We start from the raw sequence: 15,803 nt of genomic DNA on the forward strand, positions 1-15,803 counted from the left end.
GAAAGCGACATGTGCTGAGCGGCCGCACAGGCAGGGAGATTTCACTGAGCGTCGGCGCAGTTAAATGTAACGGCGCCCCCCAAAAAATAGTTCGGCCGGACCCCACCTCATTAGAATGAAAGGCGGCGCCATCTTGGGCTCAACCACAGCAGTCAGAAAATAGGGGTGCGAGGCGTGCGGTGGGGTGAGAAGGTGAAGAAGCCGCCGCTGGCTGAGCGAGACAGAGCTCACAAAAGCGCCTGAACCGTCTGTGCGCGGAGGGGAGAGAAGGCGGCGGCGGGCGGGAGCGGCGGCGGGGACAGGGATCCCCCCCGTCGCCGCGCGCGCGTTGGTCGGTGCCGGCGCGCGCGGGCCGCTGGGCCTGGCGCACATGGCCCGGCCGTAGGAGCCGCCCCGCCCCTCCCCCGCCTTTCCCCGCCGAGCTCCGGACGGGACCGGCACCGGCACCGAGAGCCCTTGGCGAGCCCAGGGTACGGGACACCGCACCGAGACCCGCGCACCGACAGCCGGGCACCGCACCCGGCCCCCGGCACCGCCGCCGCCCCATGCAGGACACCGAGGAGAGCCCCGCGGCCGCCGCGCCGCCCGGCGCGCAGGGCCCCGCCGAGGAGCCCGAGCACACGGACGCGCCCCCGCCGCCCGCGGAGCCGCCACAGCAGCAGCAGCAGCAGGAAGAGGACGAGAAGGAAGATGAGGAGGAGGAAGGAGGAGGCGAGTCCGAGGCACCGCCGGGGCCCCCCGAGCCGCCGCCGCCCGCCGCCGCCGAGGAGCCCGAGCAGCCGCCCGAGCCGCAGCCGCCGGCCGGCCGCGACAGCCCCGTGAAGGCCGAGCCCGAGCCCGGCTCTGAGGCCGGGACCGAGCCCGCGGCGGAGCCCAAGTCCGAGCCGCCGGCCGAGGCCGAGCCCGGCGCGGCGCAGGAGAACGGGGAGGCCGCGCCCGCCGCCCCGGCCGAGCCCGAGGATGAGATTTCCTTCAGCGACCCCGAGGACTTCGTGGACGACATCAGCGACGAAGGTGCGGGACGGGAGGAGCTGCGGGGGCTGCGGAGCTCTGGGGGAGCCCGTGGGGAGCCGGGGCCAGGCCGGGGAGCGCTCTGCCCCGAGCCCCCGGGCCCGGCTGCGCTCCGCCCTGGTGCTGGGCAGCTCCGCATCGGAGCTGTGCTTCTTACACCATCTTCTTTCTGAGTTATTTCTGCACCGCACAACGCTGCTGTTCTAAAACCTGCTGTTAAAATGGTTCTAAAGTCGCTGTTACACCTCAGGTGTGGGCTGCCCTCTGAGTGGAATCATCAGCTCGTCTCCCTTCCCTTTGCCTCTGTTAGTTAAACTCAGCTGTAGAAACAGAAGTTTTAAATGGTTGATGTGGTCGTTACAAACTATGTTTCATCTTTTTTTTTTTTTTTTTTTTTCCATCCACCCGGAATGAAGTCCGTAGGTAAATAGGGTTTGAGGAGTTACTGCTCGTGAAGATGTGATGTAGGTACTTTGTGACAAGAAAATAGGGAAAAATCGTTTCTGGCAGTTAAAAATGTCAGCCCAAGCTCTTCTAAAAGTAGTGGATATTGACTGCCTTAAAATGGCAAAGCTATTCTGTAACTGCACAGACAATAAATGTTTATACATGGGCTTGCCATATGGAAGTTGGAGCTCTAATTATTATAGTGTTTTTCAGATGTGTCTTTCTAGATAAATTTTCTTAGTTTTTCAATAGCAAAAGTACTTTGTTCAGCATTTGTGCTGAGTTAGGGTCTCGTGTACCTGTGTTCTGCCAGTTGTAAGGTCTGTTACACGTATCAAAAGTGGAAAGATGTTTCTAAAGCACAGGACTGTAAATCAGCCAGTTATCTCCACTGGCAGTGGAATACAGGTGATACAGGTGCGCATTCTTGTGTTCCAGTCCTTTGTTTAGTTTAATGAAACAGCAGCCAAATATCCTAGATTAAGGAAGTGTTTGCTGTTCTCAGTTTAGCAGTCTGTATAACAGCTCTTTGAACTTGTACGTTTGTTTCTCAAAGAGACTTTGGCAAAATTGCCTTGGAGTTGGATTCTTTTTGTCAAGTGCCTGCTTAATACGCTTTGTGTACATCTAGGATTGTGATGTTCAGTTCCTTCTTAGAAACTGGGCATGTTTTCTGTCTCCACCTATTTTGTTGTTAATTAATTTGGTTAACTTCTCAGCTGTATGAAATCCAGTGTTAGTGGCTGAATTACAGCATTTAAGTTTAGTCACTCTTGCTGGTCTGGCTTTCCATCTGTGTGTATTGCTTCTTGAGCTTCCTTATTTGTTTCCCATTATACTGGTGCCTTCCCAAGGAGAAAAGCAGCCCAGTGTGACCAAGCCAAGGCTCTTCCAATGCTCATGATAACACAGATCTTCAGGAGCACATGTGAGATGGACCAGCTGTAGGACTGGAACATCTCAGGTCTTTTACTGCCTTTTCTTTTCCCCCAGTGATGTTGGCATGGAAGAACAACTGATCCAAGTTAAAGCAGAAGGGAAGTGTTGGACAACCACTTAGGTACCAGTGAAGCTTTAGTTCAGATAATGACAGTGGTCCTTAAATACTGCCAGCTGGAGATAGCCCTGCACCCACCACACCCTGCTTCCCTTCTGGCTGCAGCAGGAGCTGGCTGAACCAGCTCCTTGCTCTTTGAAGATTCCTTTGTTCACAAGTTTGAATTTAAGGGCACAGTGTGGGAATTTGTCTTCATTCTGTTACAGTTTTGATTCAGTACAGGGTGTTGCATTCCTGCTCAGGAATCCAAACATGCATTCCTTGGCCTACAAAGTCTTTTGTGAGAAGTGGCTATGAAAAAAATTACTAAAGGAGCCTAAAGAATTACGCTTTTGTGTTTTACTTTGGTTTTCTCCTTTTGCTTGTAGGCTCCTATGGAAATGTCCTTGTGGGGCATGCTTTCATTATATATATTTTATATTGTTATTTGTAGCTCCTACGTGGACACGGAGATGATCATTCTGAGTGATAAATATTACAAACAGCACCATTCTGTGGATACCCCGTAATCCTGGTCATAATGGGCTAAATATTTGTGGTTCATGTTGCCTCAGATCAGTGGGAAGCTTTGTGTGTAATAACCTGTTGAAGCTTAAAGTTTTAGAAACCAATTTTTTACTAATTTGAAATTCAAAGTAAGCATGTTACTCATATTTCTTTATGGCTGGAGATCTTTCCAGTGATATTTCTGGGCAGAAAAAATTCTTGAATTACAAAACTATCAAAAATCTAATGTCTTTGAAATATCAGCATACACAACACCTTTTTTAGTTTGTTCTCATATTTTAAGTCTTTCTATATGTGTTTGGACTTTTCCTAGTCTGTGTATGCTATAGGTATTCTACAGTGATCTTCACATAATCTTTAAACTTACTGCAGATATTCAGGAATTAATATGTTCGAAGAATATCCAGTGTGAAAAGATGTGTGCTTGTCTTAACAAAGCTTAAATATGGCTTTTAGTGTCTTGCCCTAGACCTTTGGTTTTGTGCGTAATTAAAGGTTTAGATGGAGTGTGAGTTCTTAATTAAAGTGATGCTGAGACATGCAGAGCTTCCAGTATGGCGGATTTTAAATTATGCTTTTGAGTTTTGAATTATGCTAAAATTTGTGTAATTTGGGAGGGAGGTACAGGTTACATTTATCAAAGTCATCTGGTTATAATTTGAGGAAGAGGACTAGTCAGAGGTCAGGTAGTAAATCATGCATTTGTCTGTGCTATTGTCAGTTTTGGGGACTTTGCGAGCCAGTTCCATCTCCTGAAAAAAACTGATAGTGCAAATGTTGACAACCTCTGTGTGTAAAGTATGTTTTTAAGAAAGACTTCAAGAGTTGGGTGCTTAATGTTTGCCATGAAACCACATAATCCTGTCACTTAGGATGTGCTGTTGGGGAATTGTGCATTCAGTTCAGTTGTTTTTCTGACAGAACGTTCATTCACTGCCAAGTTTCTTAAATGATTCTTGAAATTTCTTGAAAATTAAAGTCTCTCTGTTTTCTTGCTCTCGCTGTTCTTTTCATCTTTGTCTTCCCTCCTTCATGATGTGAGCTGTGCCTTAGTTTCCTGTCTGTGCTGTCTTTGCAGAGTTGCTTGGTGACATCCTGAAAGATCAGCCACAGGAGGCAGATGGAATAGACTCAGTGATTGTCGTGGATAATGTGCCCCAGGTTGGACCAGACCGACTGGAGAAACTGAAGAATGTCATCCACAAAATATTTTCTAAGTTTGGTAAAATTATCAATGAATTTTATCCAGAAGCAGATGGAAAAACAAAAGGGTAAGTCATGATAACTCCAGCTGGAAAAGTGGCTGAAGCACAGCTCTGGCTTATCTTTGATTGTTAGTGTCAATACTTTATAGCCAGTTTTTATGGTGACCTCATAGTTGTTATCAACACCTTCTTCTACCTCATCCTGTGCAGTCCTGACATCAGCCTCAGTGGCAAACAAGTTCCTGAGGGAACTGAGAAGTTTAATAGCTCATTAGGCTCCATAGTGGAGCCTGGTGGGGATTAATTATGGAAACAGTTTAGCTGGGTTTGGAGACAAATTTCTGTGCTACATGAGGAGTTTTTCCTCAGTTTTCTGCTATGGCAGAAGTTGAAGGTCCTCTTGAGCTAAAAAGTTAGTAGCAATGTCTGGACTATTTGTTGCAAAATAGATTGTCAGTATCTGTAGCATATATTCCGAGTATTGGAGAAATACATACTTTAGAAGGCATGAAAAGAGTTTTCTGGAGTTGAGGGATTGTTGCTTCTAAAAGGTGATAATGAAAATTATTCTCTCTGTGTTCATACCTCTGTTTGAGACACTGATGGCGTTCAGGATACCATTAGTTTTGAGTCTGCTGAGCTCCAAGCTAGGTTGGATTAAGTGGTCAAAAAGAAGCTGAGCTCTGTAATTGAAAACAATAGTGGTGCTTTGAGATGCCTGTGACAGTAATTCCTCAACATGACCTGTTACTCAGCTGGGAAAAGCTGTGGATGTAACCTGCACATTCCTGTCTTGTTGTGTTGAGCTTGCATTCACTGCTGTGTCTGGCTCATTTCAGAAAGGATATCAGATTAATTGAGATTGGGCCTAGAGAGCTTAAAAATGTGTGTGAATCTGTGGCCAGAATGGAGATTAATTTGCTGTTCACCCTAATTGGGTGGGACAAGACAAGAAGTTATCCTGCAGATGCTCTGTACTGAATTCTTAACTCATCTCCATTGTTTCTTCTTTATTTTGAGCCTGTTGTGTAGTCAACAGTGCCTTGCACTTTGGTTTTCCTTCCTTGCAGGTACATCTTCCTGGAGTACATGTCTCCCTCCCACGCTGTGGATGCTGTGAAGAATGCAGATGGATACAAACTGGATAAGCAGCACACTTTCAGAGTCAACCTCTTCACAGACTTTGATAAGTGAGTGCAGCAATTGTGTGTTATCTGTAGATTTGGGGATTCTAATCCTGAGTGCCTGCATGGAGTGTAACCAACCAAATTGCTCTTGCAGGTACATGACAATCAGTGATGAGTGGGAAATCCCTGAGAAACAGCCATTTAAGGACTTGGTAAGGAATTTTTGGAAAAGTGGAAAGAATATTCAGCTTAATATTAAATGATTACTTCATTGCTGAAATGTCCATATGAAAATAGAAATGACGTGTTAATGGTGTTGTAAATAGCAGTGCTGATCACATACTCCTGTTCCTGTCATGCAGTGATGGGAGGAACTCGGTGCTTCTGCTTAATAGTTACTAATACTGTGAAGCTTAATTTACTCTTATTATTTAAGAGTGAATAATAGTTTTGCCTGAGTCATTTAGATAGACTTTCAAAAGTATCTTTCTATAATCTTAATTGTTTGAGACAAAGTTTGGTGTTTGTTACCAGTTGATTTGGCAATAGTCTGATGGAAGAAAGAGTAGTTTGCTTTTTCTTTAAAAACCAAATACTAAATGACTTCTTGTTCAAAATAAGTGTTAAACATCATCAAAACACCTTGAAGGTCCACCTGCTTATGGTGTGATCTCAGCTTCCAGCATCCAATAATTGGAATTGTTTAATTTTACTTCAAAAACTTGTTTGCAGTGGTAAGAGCCCAAAGTTGCACTCTCTGGTAAGACCAGCTTTCACCTGCCAGGTAGATACTAAACTGCGGAACTTGTTGACTTAGCCTTTGACTCACTAATAGTCTTTTACTCTGTTTTTTCAGGGGAATCTCCGATACTGGTTGGAAGACCCTGACTGTAGGGATCAGTACAGTGTGATCTTTGAGTCAGGGGACCGGACATCCATTTTTTGGAATGACATCAAGGAACCTGTTCAAATAGAAGACAGAGCAGTGAGTGTCCTGGAAGTGCTAGGGATTGCAGATACACTGCCATTCTCCTTCATTTTATGACATTGCAACCTTTCAATAAAAAAAAAAACAAACAGGCTTTTTCCCACTGAGGAAGTAATTTTTTCTTCCTTGTGAAGAGTAGTGAAACACATCCTTTAGAGTTAGACTTAGCTGCTTAGGTAAAAGAACTGTGAAGTGAACTTTTAAAAAGTTTGTGGTGGTGTGTGGTGGTTTTTTTTTTAAACTGGTCTATGATGCCCATTAGTTTCCTTCATCTCTCTGTTATAGGTGATTCATAAAGATCTGAGAATGCAAAGTCAGAGTTTGAGGAGAACTATTCATTCGAGCTGAATATGTGCTTATGTTTGTTGCTTCAGATGACTCCTTGCTTTTGTGCTGACCACAGAGGTGTAAAAGAGGAATAGCTGGTTTGGTAATGGCATAAAAAAGGGAGAGTTAGTCTGCCTGTCTGCTGCAGGCACTGGACTTGCTGGGAACTGTTAGGACCCAGGAGCATTTTCCTTAATAACCATTGAGCATTATGGTAGAAGGAAGTTGGCTCTGGAATGATGAGAATATTTATTTGCTCATCACCATGGTCTCCAGCTGTGGTCTGTGTTGCTGAGTTTTCTCTAACTTAGCTGAAGGTCCAGAGCTGTAGTGTTCAGAAATTTGAAATTTATAGTAGAATAAGAACAGTATATTCTTACCAAGGCTGAAAGAAGGAAATTGAGGGTGTTAGGTGGGTTTAATTGTTATTACACAAAGGATGTCCCTGTACCTGAAAAACATCTTTGGTGATCTGTAAGTTAAGAGGTTCTCAACTGACAGTTTTCAACCTGAAGAGTAGGTACTGTACATTATGTGCATGAAATAAAACTCCACAGTTATAACAGATCCTGAGATCTTCATTTAGTAAAGGGATTTACAAAATGTGTTTCTAGAAGGCACACATTAATTCTTTCCCTTTTAGGGTGACAGCATGAAGTTAAACTTTTGTGTGTACTGTTTTTTTCTAAATGCAGAGGTGGACAGAGACCTATGTCCGTTGGTCTCCCAAAGGCACCTACCTGGCTACGTTCCACCAGAGGGGCATCGCTCTGTGGGGTGGAGAGAAGTTCAAGCAGATTCAAAGGTTTAGTCACCAAGGAGTGCAGCTTATTGATTTCTCACCCTGTGAAAGGTACAGAGCTTGACATTGGTTTGGGCTAAGGGGCCAAAAGCATGAGGCATAAGCATCCTCCAAATCTGGAGTGCTGAAATTAATTTATTAAGATTTTTTTTTTAACATTAAAGAGCTCTGGGGAGAAGGATAAAATAATTTCAGGACTGAGATGCATTTTGATTTGAGTTTTCAAGTAACACATTTGAAAGCAGTTGGGTTTTATGCTTTTTTGTATTAAAGAGATTATTTACCTTTCAGTGGAGAAGCCCAGCATCCCTGTAATTTGGGATGCATAAGGTCAATGATTTATGTTTGGTTTGACGCCATTGTTATTCTCATGTCAAAACTATATAATAGGTAACAGTGTATTTGGTGAGTTCCCCTCCCTTGTAACATCAATATGGAAAGACTTGCAAATAAATCTGGAACCTTTTCAGCCAGAGGGATGCCAGGGAAACTTTCTCCTCCTATATAATCCTGTTCTTATTTTTCCCTGCCCTGAAAAATCCCATTAGGGAAACTGCTGTTTAAAAGTGCCTGATATTTAAATACTACTTGGATGAAAGCCTGCTGGTTCCAATATATTAGATGAAGTTTCAATAATGAATTGGATTATTTCTATTGTAGGTATTTAGTGACCTTCAGCCCTTTGATGGACACACAGGATGACCCTCAGGCTATCATCATCTGGGATATTCTGACTGGCCAAAAGAAGAGAGGATTTCACTGTGAAAACTCAGCTCACTGGCCTATTTTTAAGTAGGTTGAGAAACAGAATTAGAGAGTTGTGGTCCCAGGCTTCATGTAATAAAAAGGCAGTTCCAATTTGGTATTTTTTTCTTTCTTGCTTAGATGGAGTCATGATGGTAAATTCTTTGCTCGAATGACTTCAGATACCCTCAGCATCTATGAAACACCTGTAAGTTCTTGCCTTTTTTGCATAATAATGAGTAGAAAGTGTGTGTATAAATATAAGAATCTTACTAACTTGAAAATTCATCCTTTTCTCATCTTCTAGTCTATGGGTTTGTTGGACAAAAAGAGCTTGAAAATCAATGGGATAAGGTGAGTCTATTCCCTTGTAATCACAACTGTGCTCTTTGGCTGGAATCTTTTAGACTGTTGCCTGGAGCAAAGAGCTTTACATGTTGAGGTGGTCAAATTAGACAAAGTGTCTTAAAAAGAAATGGAAAACTCTCCACTTGATAAACACAGGTGGTAGATTCTGTGCTTTGAAATCATCTTTGTGGTACTGCTTAATCCAGGGTATAGCTTGGGAGTTCTGTTCCTTGTCTGCAATACCTGACTGGAATGCAGATTGTTAGGGAATATCTCCCTGAGAAGGTGAATGTGCTGGTTTAGAGCAGTGTGCTGTGTCTGCACAAGGCACGGTGACACCTGTGAGAGTTTTTTAAGTACATCTTTGTAAAGCAACAAGAAAATTCAGTGTACCCAGGTGCAAGAAGATGGTCTCCACGGTAATTTAATAGGGGATTTTTTGGCTCATTTGTTCTTAGATCTTTGGCAGTTACTCTGTGTAACCCTTGCTTTTTGGTGAGATGTACTAATGGGACAATACTGGTGATACAGCAAATTTAAATAGCTGCTTAAAAATCTGTTTTGGTATCATTATTAAATGGCCCTCAGTTATGTATCTGCACCTGCCTTTGTTACTGAGAGTTGATCTTCGTCTGCAACATTCAGATACTATGAGGAAAGTGATTTCTGCTTGGAGTATCTTTAACTGAAAATTAAAGTGCCATATTTTTAACTTCGTTCCTGTAGAGACTTCTCATGGTCTCCAGGTGGTAACATAATTGCTTTCTGGGTGCCTGAGGACAAAGACATCCCAGCAAGAGTGACTTTGATGCAGCTGCCTTCTAGACAAGAAATTCGCGTGCGGAATTTGTTCAACGTAGTGGATTGTAAACTGCACTGGCAGAAGAACGGGGATTACCTGTGTGTGAAGGTAGACAGGACTCCCAAAGGCACACAGGTACATGGATTCTGATTTTTGGGGGGAAAATTTGGTTCTGCCTCATGCTTCCTTTTCTTACAGTACTGTATTTAAATAAAGGCAGTGTAAATTATATCATGTCAAAGATATTTTTAATTTTTTCCATTTGAATTTGAACCATGTGGAAAGCAAAATGTCTGTAATGTTTGCATCCAGGATTTGCTTTGACTTTAGTGGCCTCTTGGTCTCTGAGATGTCTATGCCTCACCCCCTTTCCTGCTCACAATTAAGCAGCTGTTAAACATCATTTAGGTCAAGCTGCATAACATGCCACATGTTCATCTGTCTTAATTAAATTTTATAACAGTCTGAAAAAGAAAAATACTGTTTTACAATTCTGAAGTTAATTTTTTTCTCAGAACAGTTTTGGAATGTTTTTTGTAAGAAGGCATATTGTATTCATCTGCTGTCATTAAAGGGATAAACCTTGACTCACTCTCATCCTGTGTCCTAACAGGCTAATGTGGAGCTGTCCTTCTATGCCTAGGGATAAAATTATTTACTCTGCTGTTTTTGTGCTGGGTAATGAGCTTTAATTTTGGTCTTTACAGGGAGTAGTGACCAACTTTGAAATATTCCGCATGAGAGAGAAACAGGTGCCAGTGGATGTGGTGGAAATGAAAGGTGATGCCAAGTATTTCCTTACTTTGGAGCTTAAACTTTTCTGTAGAGATGCTTGTGTCTTTCTTAGAAATTCTTGTCAACACATTACATAATTAGGAATTTAACCCTATGGAAAACAGCTGGATTTTAGTGTTGCAGAATTTCTCATGTAAAAGTGAGAAATCAAAACATCTGTTGCTGTTCATGCTTGTGACTGACTTGAAAAATGACAGAAATGAAAATATGTTATTAATAAAAATAGTAGGGCTGATAATATGAATGTATTTTGTAGATGGTGGAAGACTTAGAGCTATAGTTAGAAACACTTGCCCTAACTCCCTGCAATTGCCTTATCAACCTGTGTTTTAAAAGAAAGTGTTAACTGATGGGTTCCTTCTCTTCAGTATCTTGGTTTTCTTTGGTAACTACTTGAAATCAGAGATTTGTATTGTCCTTTAACAGAATTTTGGCTCCTCTTGTTACAGAAAGCATCATAGCCTTTGCTTGGGAGCCAAATGGAAGCAAGTTTGCTGTGTTGCATGGAGAAACTCCACGAATTTCAGTTTCCTTTTACCATGTTAAAAACAATGGGAAAATAGAACTCATAAGTAAGTGAAAAACAAGTGAGAAGTACAGATACTAAAGATTTTGTGTGGTAATAGATGCAATAAACTCAAAATTGCAGCTGATTATTATGTTTTATGAGAAGTTAGTGGGGTTGATGCTTGTAATTGATGGCACTGGATTGAGATATTTTTCTGAATTTGCCTTGTTTCTTTTCAGAAACATTTGACAAACAGCAGGCAAACACGATATTCTGGAGTCCCCAGGGGCAGTTTGTAGTGTTGGCTGGCCTCAGAAGGTGAGTGTTTCACAGGTTGCTGAACACCTCCATATTGATTTTAAAACAGGAAAAGAACTACAGTATCTTGCCAAGAAGTGTTTGGTGTCCCTGTCAATGTTTATTGCTGTAATTCTGATAGAGCTGTGCAAAGGCAGAGATGCAACTTCATGATGTATCTTAGTCCTTTGCAGCTTTCACTTCCTGTTTTTGCCACATCAAATGAAGAATGCATTTTTCAACAGAAAAGTGGATATTTAGAAACACCTTCCAGCTGTTCAAGTTAAATAACTTCAGTTAAATGACTCTGAGCCAATCCAGTTTGGACATGCTTGTGGCTCTTGTGATACATTAGTTATCATCACCTTCTGCCCTTTCATGGGCAGTACCTGTTAATGATGGTGCTGCTTTGTGAAAGAGTTATCAAGAAAGTTTCACTTTAGAGCAAGTGAAAAATACTGTTGTTAACTGGTCAAGTAATAATTTGCTCTCATGTGCTTTTAAACAAGCACTGCTGTTCATCTTAGAAATCTTTAATCTCTTCTTCACTACTATGTCTAAGCATATAATTGTTAAAATTTGGGTGTAGCTTGCCTAGAGCATATTTTTACTGTGACATTTTATTTGTATTCTTTAGGGTCCCTGAACATAGAAACAGAAGTGTCATTCTTACTTGGTGTTTTGTTTTCATCCACCGCATTCCTTTCCAGCCACAGAGACTGGTATGAACCTGTCTCTTGGCTGCTGTGAGAATTTATTTGTAATGAGGAGCTGTAGAGATGCAGCTTGTGAAATATTTTTAAAAGCCCAGGCTGTGCTGGTGTGTAAAGCAATGTCTTGTTTTGCCTGTGCAGCATGAACGGTGCCTTAGCATTTGTTGACACGTCTGACTGCACCATGATGAACATCGCGGAGCACTACACAGCCTCGGATGTGGAGTGGGACCCCACGGGCAGATACATTGTCACCTCTGTGTCTTGGTGGAGCCACAAGGTACTGATGCACCTCTTTTCCCCACCCCTGCTTGCTCTTCCAGTGGCATTGGAAAGGGCTATTGATCAGGAAGAGAAAATTAACACCTGTCACTTGTCAAATGACTTAACCTCCAGCACAGTTTTAAACATTAATTTCTGAGTGCTCCTGTGTTAAGTTAAAGCTTATTTTGGCTGAGCTGCTGCACTGCTCTTCCAGGTGGACAATGCCTATTGGTTATGGACCTTCCAAGGCCGTCTGCTTCAGAAAAACAACAAAGACAGGTTCTGTCAGCTGCTCTGGAGACCACGACCAGCTACCCTGCTCAGTGAGGATCAGATAAAGGTAGGGTATTCCAGGGACTTTGTGTTGACATGGATTTGGTGTATAAAGCATGCTTGGTGTACTCCCTCTTCTTGAGGATGAGGTTTGTTACACAGCTGCCTTCTGCCCTGAATGTGTGAATAAACACATTGCTGTGTGGGACTCACTTCTGGGAATGTCTGCAGATAGTAACTGTATTATAAGCTCAAAATAGAAGTGGTTACCAGCTGTTGTTACAGTTAGGGTACAATGAAAGGGTATAAAGAAGAGTAAATTGAATTTTGTTCTTCAGATTTTGCTAGTTGTATGTGTACAGAAGCACTTACATGATCTATAAGCCAGGAGGCACAAAGTTATAGTGAAGGGAACTTGCCTAGAAGAGAGGTGCTTTTCAGAAGGTCAGAGCTTGCTCAGCCCTACCACAGAGTTGAGAAGATGGTGGTTGTAATTGCTAGTCTGATACTCCAGTTGAAATAAAATTTCCTGTTTCACAGCAAATTAAGAAGGACCTGAAGAAATACTCCAAGATATTTGAGCAGAAGGATCGCCTGAGCCAGTCCAAAGCTTCAAAGGCAAGACACTTATGAAATTTATTATTGATTAAACTCTTGTAGCCTATCCTTAGTTTGTACTGATGATGTGAAAGCTACATTTCCTGTATCACAAGTGTTCATTTAATCCAGACAGTTAGAATTAGTCCAGTGGGTGGTTCAGAGAGGTGCTACTGTAGAGAGTCTGGAGAGGAACTGGTTAAGCAAAGGTGGTAAAATTTTTGAGTTCTTAGTGTGTTGCTGCATTAGCCAGTGTTTAAATTAAGAAAAGCTCATTCAGTTAGAAAAAAGGACACCTCACCAAAACAGCATTCTGATTAGAGAAGAGAATCTTTTTCCTCTAAGTCAGTAGAAGATGTTTATGACAACAAAGTTTGACTGGCTCAGGAATGGCTGGGGTGAGGGTTTGTTTTAGGGGGGAGGTTTAACAGCCCTTTCCTGCCCCTGCAGGAGCTGGTGGAGCGGCGGCGCACGATGATGGAGGAGTTCAGGAAGTACCGCAAGATGGCACAAGAGCTGTACATGGAGCAGCGCAACGAGCGCCTGGAGCTGCGCGGGGGTGAGAGCCAGCGCTGGGCAGAGCATCCAGCAACGCCTCTCTGGGGCCTCATCCCCTTCTCTTCTCACCCTGCTTCCTGCTAAAACCAGCCCCCTCTTCTCTGGAGGTTTTTTGTACTTTTTATCCTGAATCGTGGCAGGATTTAAGGAGGGGAAAAAAGGCATTGGCTTGACCTTGGGATAAAATAGTAGTAGGAGACAGTAATGCCTTGGATATCATTGAATGAATTTCATATATACTTGATATGATTTAAAGTACCAAATACCTCTTGACCTCTTGTTTCACTGCTGGTCTGAGGGCTGTTTCTGCCAAGAGCATCAAATCATTCCATTGCTGCCTTGTTTGCTGTGTTCAGTGTTGATGTTTTCTCCATTGCAGGGGTAGACACAGATGAGCTGGACAGCAATGTCGATGACTGGGAGGAGGAGACTGTGGAATTTTTTATCAATGAAGAAATTATTACCCTTGCAGAACCAGAGTAATTAATAAAACTGTGGTAAGATAACATAACTCTTAGAGAAACTCTGGCGACTATTGCTATAGAATTGCTAATTTGCTTTAGGAACTTAGGTCTGTCTGTTGCACTGGTGAATCTCTTGTTCTCTGAGTTGGTTTATGTTTTTTCTGTGGCTAGGAAAGACAAGGTTTTCTAAAAAGCAATTGCAGACAGTAAGATTTGTGAGTTGTACTGAGCAGAATACTCTGTACATGCTGTCTTGCCAGAGAAATCAAACCCACAAATGCATTAGGGTCAGCCTATGAACACAGTGTTGCAGACCTGTAAGTTCAGTCAGGAGGAGGAATTGTAGTTGGTATGAGATAGGAATTTTGCCTTTTGGAAGATTTGCATATTAGTCCAAGACTGGATAGAATTTAAATACCGTAATAAAGATTATACAGCATTTGTCTGTGAGCTGATAAAATTTTGAGATGATGTTTAAATATCTGCATGAACTCAGTTACTGTTTTCTAGAAAAGTTACATAGAATTCATGTGGTAGCAGATTTTTGTGTACTGACTGGCATGGCTTGTTGGGAAATCGTGGATTTAATTCAGTGTTTTTCCCAGCTCCTTCTTGTGAATTCATAAATTTTTTTGTTGGGAATGGAGGCTTCTTCCAGCCCCTGTTGTAGGAAATGTCCTTTAGTGAGCTTGACATTGTACTGAGGAGGAAAAATACTTTCACAGACACTGACAGGATTTAAAACTTGCAGTGGTTTCCTGCTCTGTCATGTTTAGGACCTCACTTAAGGAAGAGGAAGGGGAGACTGGAAATATGCAGCTGTAAGTCACCCTGCAGTTCTTCAGCCTCCAGATATCTAAAGATTTGCTCAGGTGCAACATGTGCCTCTTGGAGCTGTAGAAAAATAATAGCCTTGATACCTTTGACTATATTTGGGTCTGGCTTATATGTTCCATACATGGGAGATCTTTTTATGGAAGGAAGAGGGAGAGAAGCTGCTTAGTGTATGGATTTAAACCACATGAGTGTAGGAAGAGGTGAAACAGAAGCTGGTGTAGCCTTTCACCAGCTCAGCTTCTGAGGTTGAGCTGTTTGTATAAAAGCACAGTAACTAACTCACCTCTCTTTTTTTCTTTTTCTGCAGCTCCACCAGATCTTGTGCTGAAAAGAAGTTTGTTTGTTTTCCAAAAGCCTATATCAACTTTGGAATTCTTAATCCATATTCTTGCACTCTGGAAGGGTGGATGCACCAGATTTTCTCCATTCTGACACATTGTAGTGCCTTTAAGCCTTGCTGCCTGCTGCAGTGAGATACTGGAAAGGCGCTGCTTTTAAATTTATATTATTTTTTTTCTAGGGTTTGATTATTATTTTTTTTGTTTTTAAATCCACTACTACCAGTATTTACTCCCTGACTCCCGTGCAGTCCTTGCCAGCTGGCAGTTTTTGCCTCTTGCCAGTGAGGTGAGATTCACCAGTGCACCCTTGTCTCACACACACAATGTTTGGGTTCCAGGACTCTCTCTGTGTCCCCAGGGCATGGACAGGTGTTCGTTTGGGTTGGGGAAAGGTCACCAGAACCATTTTTCGTATGATGTGTTTTAGTGTGCTGAAGCAGCACTACAGTGGGCTATACCCTCCTCCTTTCAGATTGTGAAAGGATGTCTCCCTCAAAGAGCTGAATATGGAAATAAAAGCAGACCTATACTAAAACCAGGCTGCCTACGTGTTGTTTGTAGGGAATCTTTCCCTGAATGATCAAAGTCAAACATCACCCAGTAATAAGAGTGTTTGCTAATGATTCCTTTGGGTTTGTTTTTTTTCAAATCACAGATCCTCATGGCCCTTCTGGCTTTGTGTTGTGGTTGCTTGGTTTTTTACAATATGGCACAGCTCATTGATCTGTCATGTTGACCTGTTCATGGTGGTGGAGTGACGAGAAAATGACTGGATTCTTAAACCATTTGCA

General features: G+C 42.4%; 1 protein-coding gene across 1 annotated transcript; it reads left to right on the plus strand.

The window, feature by feature from the left end:
- The first annotated feature begins 224 nt into the window (after positions 1-224).
- Positions 225-15,547, plus strand: EIF3B (eukaryotic translation initiation factor 3 subunit B). The gene is made up of 19 exons (XM_058849869.1): positions 225-1,014; positions 4,101-4,293; positions 5,298-5,417; positions 5,509-5,566; positions 6,211-6,339; positions 7,365-7,522; positions 8,132-8,263; positions 8,357-8,423; positions 8,523-8,569; positions 9,290-9,500; positions 10,073-10,145; positions 10,610-10,732; positions 10,908-10,986; positions 11,820-11,958; positions 12,157-12,282; positions 12,756-12,833; positions 13,263-13,371; positions 13,750-13,867; positions 14,979-15,547. Exons 1-18 carry the CDS (start codon positions 546-548, stop codon positions 13,851-13,853), a joined length of 2,415 nt encoding a protein of 804 aa, XP_058705852.1. The 5' UTR covers positions 225-545; the 3' UTR covers positions 13,854-13,867; positions 14,979-15,547.
- Positions 15,548-15,803: the final 256 nt, after the last annotated feature.

Source organism: Poecile atricapillus, chromosome 14 (genome assembly GCF_030490865.1).
Source record: "Poecile atricapillus isolate bPoeAtr1 chromosome 14, bPoeAtr1.hap1, whole genome shotgun sequence".
Lineage (NCBI taxonomy): Eukaryota > Metazoa > Chordata > Aves > Passeriformes > Paridae > Poecile > Poecile atricapillus.

Coding starts and splice junctions, on each gene's coding strand:
- EIF3B (XM_058849869.1), top strand. CDS start 546: ATGCAGGACACCGAGGAGAGCCCCGCGGCCGCCGCGCCGCCCGGCGCG. Junction 7,523..8,131: donor GATTTCTCACCCTGTGAAAG/GTACAGAGCTTG, acceptor TTTCTATTGTAG/GTATTTAGTGACCTTCAGCC. Junction 10,987..11,819: donor GTGTTGGCTGGCCTCAGAAG/GTGAGTGTTTCA, acceptor TTGCCTGTGCAG/CATGAACGGTGCCTTAGCAT.